This window comes from Manis javanica, chromosome 6, assembly GCF_040802235.1.
Source record: "Manis javanica isolate MJ-LG chromosome 6, MJ_LKY, whole genome shotgun sequence".
In the NCBI taxonomy this organism is placed as follows: Eukaryota; Metazoa; Chordata; class Mammalia; order Pholidota; family Manidae; genus Manis; species Manis javanica.
The window spans coordinates 20,549,069-20,568,201 of NC_133161.1; the positions used below are offsets into that span (position 1 = coordinate 20,549,069).

The 19,133-nt window shown below is 36.6% G+C and overlaps 1 protein-coding gene across 5 annotated transcripts in view; it reads right to left on the reverse strand.

Moving 5' to 3' along the window:
* Nucleotides 1–19,133, reverse strand: part of MKLN1 (muskelin 1) — a 375,358-nt gene that overhangs the window by 339,804 nt on the left and 16,421 nt on the right. For 4 of the 5 annotated variants that reach the window (XM_073238456.1, XM_073238453.1, XM_073238452.1 and 1 more), the window contains exons 2-3: nucleotides 13,676–13,791; nucleotides 11,312–11,379 (exon numbers count right to left, since the gene is read on the reverse strand). In XM_073238456.1, the coding sequence (XP_073094557.1) occupies nucleotides 11,312–11,319 (8 nt within the window). In that variant the 5' untranslated portion in view covers nucleotides 11,320–11,379; nucleotides 13,676–13,791. Of the gene's footprint in view, nucleotides 1–11,311; nucleotides 11,380–13,675; nucleotides 13,792–15,632; nucleotides 15,700–19,133 lie in introns of all 5 variants that reach the window. The other variant, XM_073238454.1, reaches the window with a different exon arrangement.

Sequence of the window (19,133 nt, forward strand, 5' to 3'; positions counted from 1 at the left end):
CTATCCAATAGAAATATAATTTGACTCTGAAAACATGAGTCACATATGTAATTAAAAATTTTCTAGTAGCCCAATTAAGAAAAGTAAAAAAAAACCCAATAGGTGAAATTATTTTTAGTAATGTATTTTACTTAACATATCCAAATTATAATTTTAACATGTAAAAAATATTAGTAAAATATTTTACATTCTCTTTTTCATGCTAAGTCTTTGAAATCCAATGTGTATTTTACCTATATGATTTATCATAAGTCAAATTAACCACATTTCAAGCACTTAATAGCCACATGTGGCCTGTGGCTACTGTTTTGGAGATCCAGAAAAAGGCTGTAAAACATTTAGCATTAGAGTAGGTATTTAATGGATGCTAAAAAGTTGGGGCTTCTATTATTATTGTTCATATTATTCTTAGATAACTGCGTAACCTTCTCAAAACCTTTGCTTCTCCAGGCTTGCTCTCTATGATGCTCTTAGGGAGACTTGGAGAGACTGGATTTTCAAGCCTGAGCCCTCCAGCTACTTCAAGGACAACTTCCTCAGGGTCACTCTCTATTTATTGTATGGAGGGGACCACAGTAAGTGGGATTTAAATGAAGAATATATCCATTCAGTGCCAATGACCTTCAGGTACTGATACATTAAACAAGACGTAGGCATCACCATTAATCTGCCATCTTCTCATATAAATAAGACAGGATAAGGCATTTGCTAAAGCAACTCCTTGTTTCTATGGTTTTTGCCTTACAAATAGTGAGGTGCTATGTAATACACTGGGCTCAAAAGTTGATTTGGTAAGTTAAACATAGTTACTATATGACCCAGCAATTACTCTGGGTATACCCAAGAGAATTGTAAAACATATGTTCAGCAAAAACTTATACATGAATGTACACAGCAGCATTACTCATAATAGCCAGAAGTGGAAACAACCCAAATGTCCATCAACTGATGAATGGATAAACAAATGTGGTATATCCATTCAATGGAATATTATTTGGCCATAAAAAGGAATGAAGGGCTGATACATACACAACCATGGATGAAACCCAAAAATATGTTTAGTGAAAGAAGCTAGTCACAAAATGCCACATATTACATGATTACATTTATATGAAATGTCCACAGTGGGCAAATCCATAGAGGCGGAAAATAGATTTGTGGTTTCCAGGAGCTGGGAGAGGGGAGAATTGAATTGAGAGTGACTGCTAAAATATATGGGATTTCTGGGATGATTGAAATGTTCTGGAATTAAATAATAGCAATGGTTGTACAGCATTACAAATATACAAAAGCCACTGAATTGTTTTAAAAAAGTTGAGTTGTTTTCCTAGGAACCATGGTCAGATAGATAGATGCGTACTGCCAGAGCCCCAGGATAGAGAAGTATTTGTAAGACTTTAAAAATAGAAGAGATCACTTGTGTCCAGAATATTATTTGACAGGATGTCATCTTTAACTGAAGCATACATAATATCAAATCTTTCTCTCCTCATAAATTAAAGTTGTTTTACATTTTAATTGCTAAGGGGGCACAAAGATAAAGGACAGGCACATGTACACACACATACATAAACATAAATGCACGTTTACATGTGGGAATTTTCTGAAAGAATGTACCTGTCGTTCCTCTGTCCTCTGTTCAAGGCTCTCCTGTGGCTCCCATCTCACCCTCGGGAAGGCTCCACACCTCTCCAGTGCCATTTGCCCTACTGTGTGTCAGTGGAGCTCAGAGATCAAATCACAGGCTCTGGAGCCAGCCAGCCTGTATTAAAGTCCAGGTCTTACTACTCATTAACTTTGTGACGATGGGCAACTTTCCTAACTCGTCTATGCTTCAGTTTCCTTTTACAGTGAGGATGATAAGAGTACCTGGGCTTGTTGCAAGTATTAAGAAAGTTAACATACATAAAGAGGAATGCCTGGCCTGTGGTAAATACTTTGTGTTTTATAAGTAAAAATAAAAAAATACTTAAAACCTGTCTCCACAGCATGCCAACCTTGCATGAACATGCTTTCCCTCTGTCTGGAGCACTCTTTCCTCATGACAGCTCCTTCCCTCTGTTCTCTCGTACTTCGTTCAAACATCGCTTCAGTGACCCTGATCAGTTCTATTTCCCTACCTCGCTTGTTTCTATTTGTAGCATTTATCACTTTCTAATATACTAAATGATAATTTGCTTATGGATCTTGTTTGTGGCCGAATTCCTACCAGAAAACGGATCTTCTGTCTCTTTGCTACTCACACCTAACCACCTAGAGCAGTGGTTGCTGCAGAGAAGCCACGACCTCATGTTTTTGGAATGAATGAACAGTAATTGGTCATTTCTGGGTAGTGGCACTGGGGATCAGGATGGGAACGAGAAGCACCTTTCACTGGACACCCTTTTGCCCCATTTCATATTTTACCACATGCTTGTGTTCTTTTCATAACAATGAAAAGTGAGAAATAAAAAACTGGGAATAAAAGAGTATATAGACCTGAGGGAGAAACCAGAAGCATAAAACAGTAAGACTTCAGGCATCCAGGATGAGAGAAGAATTCTAGAGGTAAGTGTGAGGATGCTTCTGTAGGCCACCTTTAGATTTTACCCCTGAGTAGAAAGTGGGATGACATCTTGGAAATGGCACCCAGCCCTCGTCTTGAAGTACATGTACACGGGTTAGCAAGAGGTCTTAATAAGATCTTTCATATTGTGCAATATATGTCCCGTACCTATGGGTACAATGAGAAAATGTTCCATGGCAAAAGGCCTATTTTTCAGGCACAGTAAACAGAAGTTGTTTACCCACAGTTGTTTGCCCACTTCCATCACTGCAGCATGTACAGGCAGGTGGCCACAGTGCATGAGATTCCCTGGGTAGGGATAGATGATCTGTGTCCTCAGCCTGCAATAGTGGCCTTCCTCATTCCCTATAGGCCCTCTGGAAACCTGATTAAGATTACAGAATCCTATAAAAGAGCACTGGACTTCAAATGAACTGTTCTGTAAGTTTATCCCAACTACTTTGGGGTAAAACTCTGTTCTAAGTTGTCTTTAGGATCCCCTAACTCCCTTTGCAACAGCTACCTTTCCTTCCCCATGCTTTGTGGCCTCTCTCCTCTCTCCTGTCAGGAGAAAAACAGCTGGAAGTCATTGGCCCCTTGGATAATGTACTACCCCTTCCATGAATTTTTGTGTTTAAAAAGAGGTGAGTAGGAAAGAATAATGATGTTGATATTAGTAATATTGATGATGATGAAATGATAGTTGATAATAGCAGTTATCCTCTATTGACTATTGCATATTCTACTAAAAAGTGGGTACAATTTATCTTATTTCATCTCCAACAACCCATGTTACAGATGAGGAATGCAAGTCACATAGTTAGCAAATGGCAGATGAGGGATTTAGAAAAACTGTCCCTAAATACTTTTGCTCTAAGTAACTCCATCATAGTAATCAAATGAATGGATCTGATTGGACCCCAAATCTCATTTCCCATAATGTAAATACAAAAATGTTACATCAGGGTAGTTTTTCCATGTGGCATTCTTAATTTTTAAAGTTCTCTACAAGAAAACCAAGGAAGGAAAAAGAGAAACAAAGAGGGAGAACAAAAAGGTGGAACTTTCGACCCTGTAGGGAGACAGCTGGGCAGAGTCAGACAGTCACAGCAACCCTCAGTAGCAATGAAATGGACCTTGAAGGCTTGAAATTTCAAACAATCCACCGTGTCTATGACTGCCTAGGTTCAAATCCTGACTCTGACATGATTACCTGGGACAAATCACATAGCTTGTGTTTGAGATTATTGTTAGAATTTATGAGATAATATCAATTAAGTGCTTGCAACAGTGTGTGCATATGTATATAATCAATGTATGTAGCAATTTCATGCATGAATTATAAGTATTCTTATATACTTCGGATGCATTCAGGTGCTGTATATTTTGATTCTTATAAATCCCTTCTATTAGAATAACCTATTTCTATCTTCCAAATAACAGAAGTGCTCCTTTATCTTATTTTGTAGTGTTAATCCATTTTCTATAGTTTTTTATTAAAAAGGTAGCATAACAATAAAATTTCGAAGGAAAACACCCTGAATCCCTTTTCCTTAAAACAATGATTATTTGTATTTTGGCATATTGTCTTCAAGTTTGGCTAATTTTGGAAGCTACATAGAGAGGACACTATGTTGAATCAGATTGGGATTTTTATCTCACTCCACCACAAATTAGCCATATGACCTCAGGGAAGTCATACAACTGCCTTTTGCCTTAGTTTTCCAAAGTATGAAATGAAGAGGCTAGACCAGTTTATCTTTAAGATCCCTCTAGCTCTAACAGTCTGCGATTTTTATCTATAATATACTTTTTTTGCTCTCATGATATACATATAGAATTGTATTTGTAAGGTATATTTAAGAAATGTTTGCAAAGTTAGTTAATTCTCTAAACTATGTCTCTAACTGGGAAATGAAGTTTTCACATATAGTGAGTTCTGAAAAGGTAAGGCTATAATTAACCCCAGGAATTTCAAAAGTAGCTACCAATTACCAAAAAGCTATAAAAATTAATACCTTAATACATTCATGATTATGTACGTTTACAACTGAAGTATAAGCAATTCCACACATTAATTATATATGATATGTTTAGTTTGATAAGGCTATTCTAATCTTTGTTGATACACAGTTATTAACTCATAAGTACAAAAATGTTACATCAGGGTAGTTTTTCCATGTGATATTCTTAATTTTTAAAGTTTCTCTACAAGTAAATCAGAGAGGGAATAACTTTTAAAAAAGGAAGGCGTGACACTATGTGACTTAAATCATACTGGCAGAGCATGTCAATGTAAATATCTGAAATGTCTATAACTGTTAATGGGATAAAGCAGTGACTCTCCTGCACTGCCACTGGGCATGTAACCTGGCATAACCTTTCTAGAAGCGATGTGACATAATAGTAAGTGCACAAATGCTTTGTGGGTTATCATATGTAACTGTAAAGAATTGGAAACAATCTAAATGTCCAAAAATAGAATGGCTAAATATCTGATTATAAAAATATCCTAAATATATGTGTGTATGAACATATAAATATATGTGTATATATTTATGACATATATGTATATGTGTGTAGATGTTTTTCCTGACTCAGCCAGACCATAATATAGATACCAAGGGTGCTCATTGCTACTGGCTTAGTCACTGTTTCTAGGTCTTCTCAGGGAACAAAGGAGCTAGGAAATATATCTATACATACACATATGCATCATATATTTATACCACCAACTTCTAATTCAAATTTAGAACTACAGGGATTTTACCCAACCTCTTCTCTTTTACATCTATATTTCTTTCTTCCCACTCTGAGAATCCTGATCCTCAAGGACACCAAACATGATAGAATTAGAATATCCAATAATTAATATTTGCCTATCCCATATCACCCAGTATAGCAGTATCAATACTATCACTAAGAATATGATTACCAAAAACTGTTGTAAAATGCTTTTACAGTTGTTTTTGTCCTTAGGGTGTATCTCACTGGAGGTATGTGGTCAAATTACTGTCTTCAAGTTATTTAAAATAGTTCTTTGTATGCCACCAACAGGATACACAATTAGGTTTTAAAAAAAAAGAAGAATTGTGTTTTGAAAAATTAATAGCTTTATAATTATGTAAAATATTTACTTGATTACAAAGTCAAATCTACAAAACAATGTAAATTCAAGGAGTTCTAGTTTTATTACCATCCTTTGTATTTCATTTCTTTCCACCCTTGTAGGTAACTATTATTTTGTGATGTTTATCCTTCCATTGTTTTTTTTTAGTATAAGCAAATACGCACACACATATGTATGTGTACATGTATATATGTGTGTGTATAAGTATGTAAATATACATTTATATCCATTCTTATATAAATGGTAGCACCCTAGACTCATTTTTCCCCCTTGCTTTTTTACTTATAATATATCCTAGAGATCAACCCATGTATCTAAAGAGTCCTAATTCCATTTTATAACTGCACAGAATTCCATCATGTGATTATACCATGCTTTGTTCAACCAGTCCTCTATTAATAGACACTTGGGTATTTCCAGTCTTTGCATTTACAAATAGTTTCTGTCCTATGGTTTTGTATTATATATACTCAAGTCTTAAGTATAAATAGATTTTTACCTTATGAAACTATACAAGATGAGCCTTCGGCTATCTTATCATACCAAAAAGCAAGGAAGCTATCAAAGACTACTAGAGTCATGTCAGAAGAAGTCAGAAGTTAATTTGAAGATGCTACCACAGGTCAAATAGGGACAATTTCAGCATTTATAAGAATAATAAATAAGATATATTGAAATGCATTGAATATGTTTCATTTAATGAGTTCAAATGATAATTAAAAAGCAAACCCAAAAAACAAGAGCAAAGTAACAAATTTAACCACCATTGGCACATACCAGAAAATCAACTGAAGGAAAAATACTATTAAAATATCACTATTTTGAAATCTTTAATAAACTAGTGAATCTAGCTAGATAACATCATAAAAAAGAGATTATTATATATTATGTACCTCCTAATGGCAAAACACACCACTACCTATAAAGCAGTCTTGAAAAAAGAAATCTGAATCTGGTAAAGCCTAGTTAGTTTTAGGAAATACAGAGGACAGAGGAACACGGTAAACCATACCATGGGGATATGATGAGAAAAACCCAGGCTGTGTGAAGTCCTACAGGAGAAACAACTTGGTTTCTTCAAAAAATAAATTGCAAGGAAAATATATTAGAGAGGAAACCCATATATATTTAAAGAGATTTAAAGGGGGAAAAATGAGTCTAGGGTACTACCATTTAAATTCAACCAATCTTGGTATGTGAACCTTATTTGGATCCTGCTTCAAACAAACTATAAAAATAAATTATAATATTTATGAGACAATTGGAAATTTGGTCACTGACTGAATATTTGTCAATATTAAAGTAATGTTAATTAGTTTAGGTGTGATGATGGTTATGTTAAAAAAAGTCCTTATCTCTTAAAGATCTATATTGAAATATTTATGGATAAGATGATACAATTTCTGGAATTTGCTTTAAAATAAAATGAATGGGGAAGAAGAAGAGCGTATTGACTGGTTGGCCATCATGGGCTGATCAGTACATGGGGTTCATTATGTTCTATTTCCACTTTTGTTTATGTTTTAAAAATCCCATAATAAAACATTAATATGTACTTATATGTTAGGGGTATTTTGGTGAGTGTGTGTGTGTGTGTGTGTGTGTGTGTGTATGTAAGCACCCATTATGTTAATAGTGATCAGCTCTGGATGATAGAATTATGGGTGATTTGGTGATTTTTGTTGTTTTTACTCTACTGTATATTCTATATTTTTTATACTTCATATAAATTCTTTATAATCAGGAAAAACAACTTGGAAAATCTCTTAATATTTTAACACCATTTTCACAATTCAACTGGAATTCACTTCTGACAGTGAATAAAATAACTGTTTTAAATATAATTGGGCAAGGCAAATTATTATTTAAATATTTAGTTTTGAGTGGGTACAGATAATAGTTCACAAAAATACAACTGTAAAAGTGAAGTTTGTGATTTGGAAATTCTGTCATTTGGTGTAATAAGATAATATTAAATTTGTGGCTTAGGAGTAAACACTTAATTTTTTTTTCTCCTTCTTATGTAACACAAAAACAACTGATCCAGTCTGGCACAAACTTTCTCCTCCAAAGTCACCTTTGTCTGGAATTCAGCACCTCAGGTTTCAGTCAAATAGCGTGCAGATGAGAAAAGGTTCTTAACAAAATTTTTCTTGTAATTTTATTACAGTGTTAATTCCTGACAACTCAGGAGGGTGTTTTCTTTTCACAGGTAAGTGGGTTGGGGAATACCTATTTCTCCTACTTTATAATATGCAGAGACAGCAAGCAGTTTAAATCACTCCTTTTGTATTGATGAAATAAATGTAAGGCTGTGACAATAGATACAATTAAAGAAAAATATAGTTAATGGGAAATTTTTAGTACATTAATAGTTAATACCATATACTGCAGGATTTTCCAGTCAATTATGAAAAAATTAGTTCTTTAAGATAAGTAAACTTTTCAAAACCAACTTATTAAAACTAGTATGTTTTGTAATTACATGTGGACATATAATAATTATATCATCTAAATGTTCTGTAATCAGATAACTATCCTCCATTTATTTTGAAATAAAAACTTTTCATTTATCTAATTTTCCTTCCTCCCTTTATTCACATAATATTTTCCTAAAGAAATCATAGCCAGCTCCTGATATGAAATATATTAACAGATTATCATTAAAGTAACATTTTGTTCTGAATGTAGACTTCAAAGCAGATGTAGTTATTCATTTGGAAGTGAAATTTCTGCTTTAACAAATGGCTAGGGGCAGTGAATGTCGATTTGAGTGCATTTGTCCATTTGAGTTTCCAAAGATCATTAATTACATGCCTCCCATAAATTCAACCTACACTTGAAACTATGTGCCAGTCCTCCTGTTAAGTATTTTCACATATAATCTCAATTATTTACTACACTAACCCTGCAAAATAGCGATTTTGGAGAGAGGTTACTTGCTCAAGGTCACACAATAATCTAATGGATTGCAAATCTTGTGTTGCCATTTTAAAACTATGAACATTAGTGATTGAGAGCATTTGTAGCCATTGTTGGTGCCTCATCTGGAACTCTGTACTAAAAAATATATCAAGTCCAGAAAGTAATTGCACTAGTAGGGGTGAGGACTTAGTAATATGTACTACTGGGGGGTGAGGATTTAATAATAATTTGTGTTGAACCACTATGCTGTATACTTGAAACCAATGTAAGATCGTATATCAATGATATACTTCAATTAAAAAAAAATTAGTCAGTTCAAAGGCTGATAATCAGCTGTTTTGCCTTGCCCAGAAGGTGTCTGGGAGGTGCAATATGCTTCATATTGCAACAAAGATGGAGCCAGTTGGGATGCAGCATCTCTCATGGAGAAACCAACAAAGAAACATCAAGGAGAAGGGAGAGGGCAAATTGTTCTTCACAGCAGCAAAGTAGTGCTAGCCTTCTGTCTTGGCCTTTAAAAAACTTAAAAAAGTTCAGGGATCTTTAAATCTGGGAATAAACAGTTTTTTGATTTGGTGACCAACAAACTAAAGGTCAGCTTGAGAAAGTTGATTCTTGACATATTTCCAACAAGGGTCACTTATTTCATCCTAGTGTTCCCAAAGTTAAAAATTAAAAACCTCAATTTTCGTAAATTATATGTTTGAAATACTGAGAGTTCTAATTATACATACATTCCAAATGCCAGTGAAGCCCATTTATTCATTTACTCACAATTTTATGAAAAACTGGGATGTGGTTTTTAAAAGTAATTTACTTTCAGGCTTAAAGAATGGAATATGTGAAAAAATATTTTCCAACTTTTGTTGACTCAGTGATACAGAGGAAAAATATGTTTCTAAGAATTTGGCTAGTTGGTAACTCAAAAATAATTAACCTAAGAAACTTGAAATTTTACATGTTAAATGCTAAATCCAATTAGAAATTTCAGACATAGTTTTCCAAAGCATAACCTTGTTCATTTTTAATACTATAGAATCATTCTGATGGGCATCAACTGAGCATCAAATAATTAACCATTCCTATAAATTTGTACTAGATGTTACTGTTGGGAATATTTTATTTGTGGAGACATAAATACAGGTTATACAATACCTTGTAAGTGGACTTGAACTAAAGGATCTTAAAAATAAATAGGAACAACAAAAATAAGACATGACTAACTCTTGCCACCATCAAAACAAATGTTTCCAAGGACCTGATGCCAAGAAATTGAAATCCATAAACAAAAAAGCCAAGATAATCAGTTGACTCTATTAGGTCTTCATAAATAACAAAACAAAACACTAAAAAACAAAAATCCCACCTGCTTTGAAGGGAAGAATGATGAAGAACATTGACCTTTTCTGCCCTCCCACCTGCCACAGAAATCCCAGCCTGGAGCTGATTTTTAAATTACCAAATCCAAAAATTATGGGAGATAGATGTCTTAAAAACACAGTAGATATAATTGCACAGGTCATATCCACGTTAGCTGAAGTAGCAATTAATGAGGGAAGAGTAATCTACTCCATTCATTTTAATAACGAATTCTTTCTCAGATTTGCCACAGAGCCAACTCAGCATAATTATTAAGGCACAGTAATATTGGATTGAACTATTTTTCAATCCAGGAATTTTTATTATGGAGAGAAAGCTTGGACAATTTAAGCAATTATGTGCTTCATGTCTCCTTTTCTGAATCTCCATTCTTGCTTATATATAAAGTACTCAATTTAACTTACTTCATTCTTGATGTTTTACATCTTGTCATCTTCTTTCAGAAAAATTCAAATTAGATTTTAAAAGGCTGCAGGGTTTAAGTGTTGGTGGCTAGTTCCTATATGTAACAAATCATAGTCTCTAGGCCCAGACTGCTGATCTGGAAAACCACAGGCCAAATTCTGGCTGCCCTGAAAAACCCTGCCTACACAACTGATGCTTATTCTACATTTTAGCATACCTCTCCCCAAACGCTTCAACAGATACCTGACCTACACAGCCTCTCCTTGTAGCCATGCATATACCATTTCTTTTCATTTCAATGCAGTATTACTAAGGAGCAAGGTCACTTCAAAGAAAGCTGAATGTGGAGTCAGAATCCAAGTGTGAGTTCCAGCTCTTCATGGGACCAGTGAAAGGAAATTTAATGTAGTAGGTAAGTGTGTGCCTGCTAAAGCCAGAATGTGTAGGTGCAAATCATGATTTTTCCATTTTTTAGCTATGACTTCAGACCAGTTGTTTAAATCTTATGCCTCAGTTTTCTCATTTGGAAAATGGCAATGATATCAGTGGTATCCTCATAAAGTTGTAAGGATTAAATGTCTTAATAGGACCTAAAACAGAGACTTAGGTATCCTAAGCACTCAGTAGATGCCAGCAATTATTATTACTAACCGCATGACTGTGGAGAACTCATCTCACCTCTGTGAAACTCTATTTCATCTGTACAAAAAAGGGATCACAACCTCACATGGTCTTTATGAAGGCCAAATAAATTCATATAACATATGTGGCATTCATTCTTAAAACACAATCCACTCCTTTGATCAAGTAGAATTAGTTCTGTTCTGCTCTGTTTCTGTAATACTTAAAACATACACACACAAACACATGCACACACATGTTCTTGCTATAGTGCTCGTTACATTGTATCATAAGATTTTACTTACCTGTCCATCTCCCCCTCTACCAGTGCATCCTCTGATTCACCTCTGCACCCTCAGCAGGTTGAGCAAACCTGGCACAGGACAGGAATGCGATAAATATTTGTTTAAATGAATATTGTCTAAATGACTGAACAGGAATGAACTCCTGAGGCCTTTGCCAAGAATGATGGATTATCACTTTTTCCCAAGTGTCCTCAGTAGACCACCCAGAAATGTGCTTGTTTCTCCTCAGGCACAATATACTAAGATTCTGTCATTTCAAATGCAGCCAATCTTGTGTAGTTGTGTTCACTCATTCTTTTCACTTAATAAATAATTACTGAGCACCTATTTTGTGCCAGGTCCTATGCTGGGCTCCATATAGAGTACTACAAGTGGCAAATGCCCAGCTAATTTAGTCCCTGCATACTATACTGAAAGAACCTACTTACTGTAGAATCATTTACCACTGGAGAGAATAACCTCCTTGATTTGATTACTTCATTAGAGTGATAGAACCTCAGGGTGGTAAAGAATGGTTTTCTAGATGTGGGAGTCCTTTATAGAATAAAGAAGGTCAAGGATCTGAATGCTGAAGTTCAAATCCTTGCTCTACTTTGTACAAGGTGTAAGATTTCAGGTAATTATTTAACCCTTCTAAGCCTCACTTTTCTCATCTGTAAGACAGAGCTAATAGGATTGATGTGAGTATTAAAAATAACAATCCACATTACTCACTTATGGTAGCTGCCATTGAGTAAACACTCAATATGTGTTTGCTGTCGTAATGAAGCTAATATCTTACCCTGGTGTTTGAACTTCCATCTCAAATGTATCCAACAAATGAGGCAGGAATACCCAGCTTGTGCTTAACTACCACCAGGGTCAGCACACTTACTGCCTCCAGTAGTTGTCCATGTTAATTGGTGGTCAAATCTCACTGTTGATAAATTCCCGTGGGTTGAAATATATATGCTTGTGTCTTCCACTGATGAGTCCTTGATCTGACATTTGGGATCACCCAAAAGAAATCTAATTTCTTCTCTCCAGGGTAGCCCCCCTAATTTTGGAAGGTAGCTACATATGTTAGCTATCACCCTCCTGGCACACCCACACACAACCTTAGGTCCCTTAATCATTTTTTTATATGACACTGTTTACCAGATCCCTTATTTTTTGTACTCTTCTTTAATAATCTTCCATTTATCAATGTCTTTCTTAAGGACTGAAGATCAGACTTTATAAAACAGAAGAGATGTGGCCTGATGACCACTGAGTACTAGAGAACTATTTCCCACTTGACTACATTTCTATTAACACAACAGAAGATTTTTTTTTTTAGAAGTTGCATTACACTGTACTTACTCTTTGTCTACCCACAATCAACAGGAGACTCTACATGAGCAATTGTGAGCCATCTCACCCCCAACCTGTACATGTACAATTGAACTTGGGGATCTTTGAGTACTTTATATTTTTCCCCTTTAAGCTTTATATTGTTATATTTGATTGATTTATTACATTTTGTCAGGATTTGGGGAGTAGGAGGTATCTTGATTGCATCATCCAACTTGTTATCCTTTTCTAGTTGTGTGTAAATTTAAATTTGTTCAGCATGCCATCGATGTTATCATCATAGTCATTAGTGAAAGTGTTCAGGGGACAAGACCACAAACTAGACTTGCATTAGATCCCTACAGACCTGGATGTGCATCAACCTCTTAAGAAAAATATTTCAAAAACATTATTCATTCAATCAACAAATATTTATTGAGTACCAACTACTGTTCCAAGTGCTGGGTGATAGTGGTGGACAAAACAAAGTCCCTGCCCTCATGAAGCTTACAGTCTTACAGAGGAGATAGCTAATAAACAAATAAGATAAATAATACTAAGTTGTTTTTATGAAAAACCAAAGCAGGTATGGTGCTAGTGAAGATCTGCAGTGGGGACGGAGTGGCAGCCATAGGCAGTATGGCAAAAACAGAGGGTTAACTTTGAAGTTTGATTGCTTGCTCATATCCTATATTCGTAGTGTGCATCTGGCCCAAAAGGTGTCCAGAGTGGGCAGCAAATCTTTCTGTTTTCCCAAAACCCACTTTTCTCTATCTGGACTCACATTAGAAAAAAATCAATAAACAATGATGAAAAATTTAAATAGTAATGCAACAAAAAAGAAAATTTAGAAGGACATAATTTCTCAATAGACTCTGTGATATTTCTTCAGATATATAAGCTACTCAAACCTTGTAAGACCAGCAAGACTAGCATGGATAGGCAGTCACCCATGATGAAGACTCCAGAAAGGAGAATTTAAAAATCATTGCTCTACTAGTACATGGCTGAAAGCTAAATAATAGAGGAAAAAACAGAAAAGTGAACACTCACCTTATTTCAATGCCCATGTTCTCAAGTGTGGAATGGGTTATGAATCCAGTAGTTCATGAAAAGTGGGATACTTGTGTGACCCCAAAACACAGCTCAGAGAGTCTGGATATTGAACTCTGGAAAAGAAGCCCAAAAGGGAGATATTTGAAATATACCTCTATTAACTACTTTCTGCTCATGATTCTAATGTTGATGAAGTCTTCTAAGTAGTTTTAGATAAACTTCAAGTCTTTCTGATATTAGAAGCATTCAATACATCTTTGTTTTGTAAATCCTAATCATATTCTCTGATTGGAAATTTGTATTTTCACAATGGTACTTTTAGCACTTATATTCCTTCATTCCTTGAGCATCTATTTTGTGCCAAATGATTTGTTGGTGCTAGAACACAAAATTGAAGGGGAAAAATATGGTCCCTGCTTATGGGGATCTCATAATAGAACTTACAGCAGAAGGCAAGCTTCAGTAGAAATAGGAGAGGCAGCTCTAATAAAGCAGTGTGCTATGAAGAGAAAAGTAAGAAAAAGGACCCGAGATCTTTCAGAGAGGGTTACCACCCCAGACTTTGGGAGAATTCAAAGTTAGTGATATCTCCTTGTATGGAGACTTACAAGGTCAGAAGGAGTTAGTTTTAAAAAGAGGTGGACCAAGTCTGCTTCAAGTAGAAGGCATGGCATATGCAAGTTTTGGAGGCGATAGAAATGACTGTGTAATGATGAACATCTCAGCATTGAAAATTAGTTGAGCATAGCTAAGACTGATCAGTGATGAGACTGGAAAGGCAAGTGGGACTCAATTATTCAGGATCTTACAAGCTATGTCAGGGGAGGTAGAATCTACTGAAATTTGTGATTGCTTGAGTGTTGGAGTTTTGAAGGGTGGTGAAGGCAAAACTGCTGCTCAGATTTTGACTTCAACAAGTGTGTGGACAATTATGTCATTCACTAAGACAGCAAAGATACACATACAAAATAAAGGAGTTACGGGGGAAAGGGGGAAGAGTTCAGCCTTGGCTATGTTTGGTTTGTAATGCCTGGGGAACATTCGCAGGGTAGCAGTAGGCAGTTTGATCTGGAAGTTAGGAATCATCAGTATATGACAGGCAACAGCAGAATCCGCAGGGATGAAAAAGGTACCCTGAGTGAGTGTTGGGGAGAAGAAATGGGCCCAGGAGAAAGCCCAGGGGAGCACCAAAGCTTAAAGGGCAGAGGGAGGGTTCGTGAAAAAAAGAGAGTGAGAAGGTGCAGCCACAGGGATAGGATGAAGACAAGAATGTGAGGTATCAGCACAAAGGGAAGAGCACATTTCAACAAGTAGGCTGTGGTCAACAAAGGTATATGCTGTAAGAGATCAAGTAGAGAAAAGACTGAGAAGCACCTGTGGGGTGAGTCCCAAGGAAATACTCGAGCAATTGGGCAAGAGTGGGCCAAGGAAGGCAGAAGCCAGGTACCGAGCTGAGGAATAAATGGAACCAATGCATACAGACAACTACGTCAAAAAAATTTCCATTAAAGTGGAAGATGTAATTCCTAGTTTTTCTCCCTAAAGGTAGAGAAACGGGGCCATCATGACAGCTCCCTTCCCACCTTGACATTTGCTCATTTGGCTGCATGGCAGTGCTGTTGGTAGGCAGGCCCTGTGTATTGAACAGTGGTCCCACAACCAGTGCTGGACATGGCTAACGCTGTAGAGTGAACCAGATCTGCCTTTTGTGCTTTCCACTTAATTCATCTTCTGCACCTGACCCTTCACTAGACCTCTAAGGCCCACACAGGCTTCCCAGCCCCAAGGCCCACTGCCGCACTTGAATGAACACTTATCTCTCTGAGCAGCCCATCAATGAAATGACCTTCATAGGTAAAAATCTGGTCTGACAGCTATCACACTGTCATTATCATTCACCTATCGCCATAGCTCATGTGTTAGGACCAAAGGGCAGGGAGAAGAATTTCATCACCTTGGAGTCTGAAAGCAGGCATCCGGCCCAACAGCTGGTCAGGCAGCTATCCACACAGGGGGCCTCTCTGAGAACAAAATCCAGAAGCCAAAATAAATGGGTCAGGTGGAAAACAGATGACCACAACTGCAAGCCATGTTGAAGGTTGGTTCCAGGGTGTGAAGGTGAGTCAAGGCAGAATGGATGGACACCAGAAGGGGTTTGGATGTGAGGGGAGGAGGACAGGGCAGCACAAGAGCAGGGACCAAGGACTGAGAATGGGCGGAAGCGGCTGCACATGCAGAGGCCAGGCACAGATATGCTGGCCATTATCCTGACCCCTTTCAGTGCACTCTGGCAGTTCTCAGGCCTTCGTGATACAAACGGAAGTTTCTGACATTCACAGCTCCCCACATGTTATTTCCACAACTCTCTCCTGCCACCATAACCCTGTATTCCAAGAAGAATATTGGAAAACTCTGGCTTGGTTGGTGCTAATGGGAGCACAGAGGTAGCAGTGGTAACTAACATGAAAAGGCTACAGTAAAAGCCATCCCAACTCTAGGAACCGGGAGCTCAAGTAAAGGCCTGACATGGTCTATTTAAGTCCCAGATCAATAACAAAACTAGCTACGTGGCTTGGTTAGTTGAAATGTTATTTCCAAATTATAATCATTCCAGGATATCTATTTTATTTAAAATGCACACTATGAATTGAAAGCTTTAACTGTCTTCAGTTTGTGATTACAGCCCAGGAAGGAGATCAAGAAGAGTGGTAAACATTATGGATAACTACAATATTTTTGCCTTGTGCAGACTGGCTAAGCTGAATTTTCAGCTGAAGGTTTTTTTTTTCATTTCACTTGAGTCAATAATCATTTACCCACTGGATATTGTTTAAAGCAGAGTTTTCAACTAATTCTCACTTAATGAGATTGAAAAGTTAAAATTAAATAATAACAATACCTCATTTGTATATAGTGCTTGTCTTTCAATGAAGACATCATAACCCATTTTATACTATCTAATTTATAGTAACAACATATTTATAATGTAAATACTAGTAAGGACTATTATCATTTTACAAATTATGCATGAAAGAAAGCGAGGCATGTGAGAATGAAATGACTGGCTCAATATAACTTCCATTGTAGAGGTGTAATAGCTGGTTTGTTTTTCTTTTTTTTTCCCAATGAAGCCATGCTTTAGGTAAACATGTTTCCTAAAGTGTATCTTGCTCTTAAATTTTGAAATGAAAAATATCTTGCCTAAAATAATAACAAACACCAAAATGTTTGTGCGTTCCACAGATCAAATCTCTCTCCCAAATCTAGATCATAGCCAAATCCATTGCCAGCTCTGCTTTTAATCAGCACTCTCACCATCTTGTGCCACATATATAACAAGTTGATTGTGTGTATATCACTCTCCTCTTCATATGCATTATCTATAATGATCTTGTCATCTCAATTGGATTTGGAAAGTACCATTACATGCACAAATTCTGCATATATGTAAAGTCACTGACACTTTATGCTTTTATTAGCTTCCATTTGGGGGAGTAACATTTTTCTGATCTTTTCATGTGTTCATTCACTCATTCATTCATAGCATTCATGCATCCATTCAACAAGCATTAATTTTGTGTGCTCAAAATGTACAAGCTCTGTTCTAGACGCACAAGTTAAAAATAGGAAGAAGACAAAATTACTGACTTCAGGAAACTCAGAGCCCAGTGAGGGAGCCAGAAGGATAAACAACTGTAGTCCAATGTAGTAGGTGTGGAGATGGAACAGCACATGCAAATGATTTGGGGAGCACAGAGAGGGGATCTGTCTCTGCCTGCAAAAGTCAGGAAGGCCTCCTAGAGAAAGCATTCCTCAATCTGAATATGCCAGGAAGAAGGGTGTTTGAGTATTCCTGGTAGAGGGCACAGCATGGGCAAAGGCACAGACAGACAAATAAAAGCACCCAATCCATTTGGGGAACTACAGGAAACACAGGATGACAGGAGGCTCTTCAAATAGTCTATGGTTGGTTCAATATCACAATCCAAGCCCTGGACATAAAAAAAAATTATAAAGGGAAATATATGTGCTCAGTCATGTAAGTAAAAACACATTCTATGCGGGATCTCTACCAAATGCCTTTTGAAAACTCTGCCTATTTGAGGAATTTCGCATAGGGAATAACACAAAATCAAAGCTTGGGTTTGCTCTACCCAAAGTCTATATTCTCTATACTTCATTACTGTTACACTTAAGGGAGTGGCAGGTGAGAACAGCTTACCCATTCATCAAATATAGGTGATCTCTTAGCCCATATCTTCATTATTATTTCAGTATAAAAATTTTACATAGAAATACTTCCAAATACAGCATTTTTGAATGCACTATATTAAATGGGTCAAGCTTTTCCTGTTCACCTCTTTCCAAACATTCAGACATAGTGCTTCGCAATCTCCAAAAGAATGGGAGCTAGCCTCATAGGCTTCTTTTAGCAACCTCACGCAGTAGCAAGAGGTATTTGGAAATAGTTTCTAAAATCCTACACCAAGTCCCTGGAGGGACAGCTCTTTTTTGAAGCCACTGAGAAGTCCTGCATGAAGGCAATAAATAAAATTCAGCCACTACAGAACTCACACAGACCTTCCCTAGAATAACCATACTACCTGCTTAATCCTACTCTAAATTCACTTAAGAAAACTTCACATCACAAAATTGCATACTTGTTTCTATTTGGAAGTTTTTCAGACTCTGAGAGTTCATAATAACTCTTCTATTTTGGTTCCTCACCAGTTACAGAATCCTAAGACATCATTTCTTCATTCATCCAATACTTTACCCATTCAATAAACATCTACTTCCTTATTTCTGACTATCTTTTAATGCCAATCCAATCAGCCTTTTGTTCCCCACTACACCATTGAAAACACACTTGTGAAGGTCACAGTGACCTCTGTTGTCAGAACCAGTGGTCAGTTATCTGTCCTCATCTTACTGCCTTCTCAGCAGCTTTTTGGCACTGATAATCACTCCCTTCTTGTAATATTTTCTTCACTTGGCTTCCATCACACAATACTTTCCTGCCAACTCATAGTTTGTTCTTTCTCAGTTCCATTTGCTTGGTCCCTCCTGATTTCTGAATGCTGGGAGCCCTCTTAGGGATGGTCCTCTACAACTGTCCATTCAGTGCATTGCTTTAAATACCATATCTCTTGCCCTGACATCTAACTTGGAGACTGAAGAGAATTCCTTTTCCTAGAGGTGCTGGAGTTTGGCTTGAGCACTGAAGGAGAAGATGAAGTTGGTTGAGGGAAGAAGAATGACATTGTCCTTAGGAGAATAGGATGAGAAAAGGCACAAAGGTGTGAAATGGCAAAATATGTTCAGAGAAAAGAGAGAAGTCCACTGTGGGCTGAAAATGGCTGACTGGTAAGGTAGGTTGTAGCCATACCAAAGTTGTATCTTGATTTATAGGTAAGGAATTTGGACTTTATACTGGAGACAAATAATTATTAAA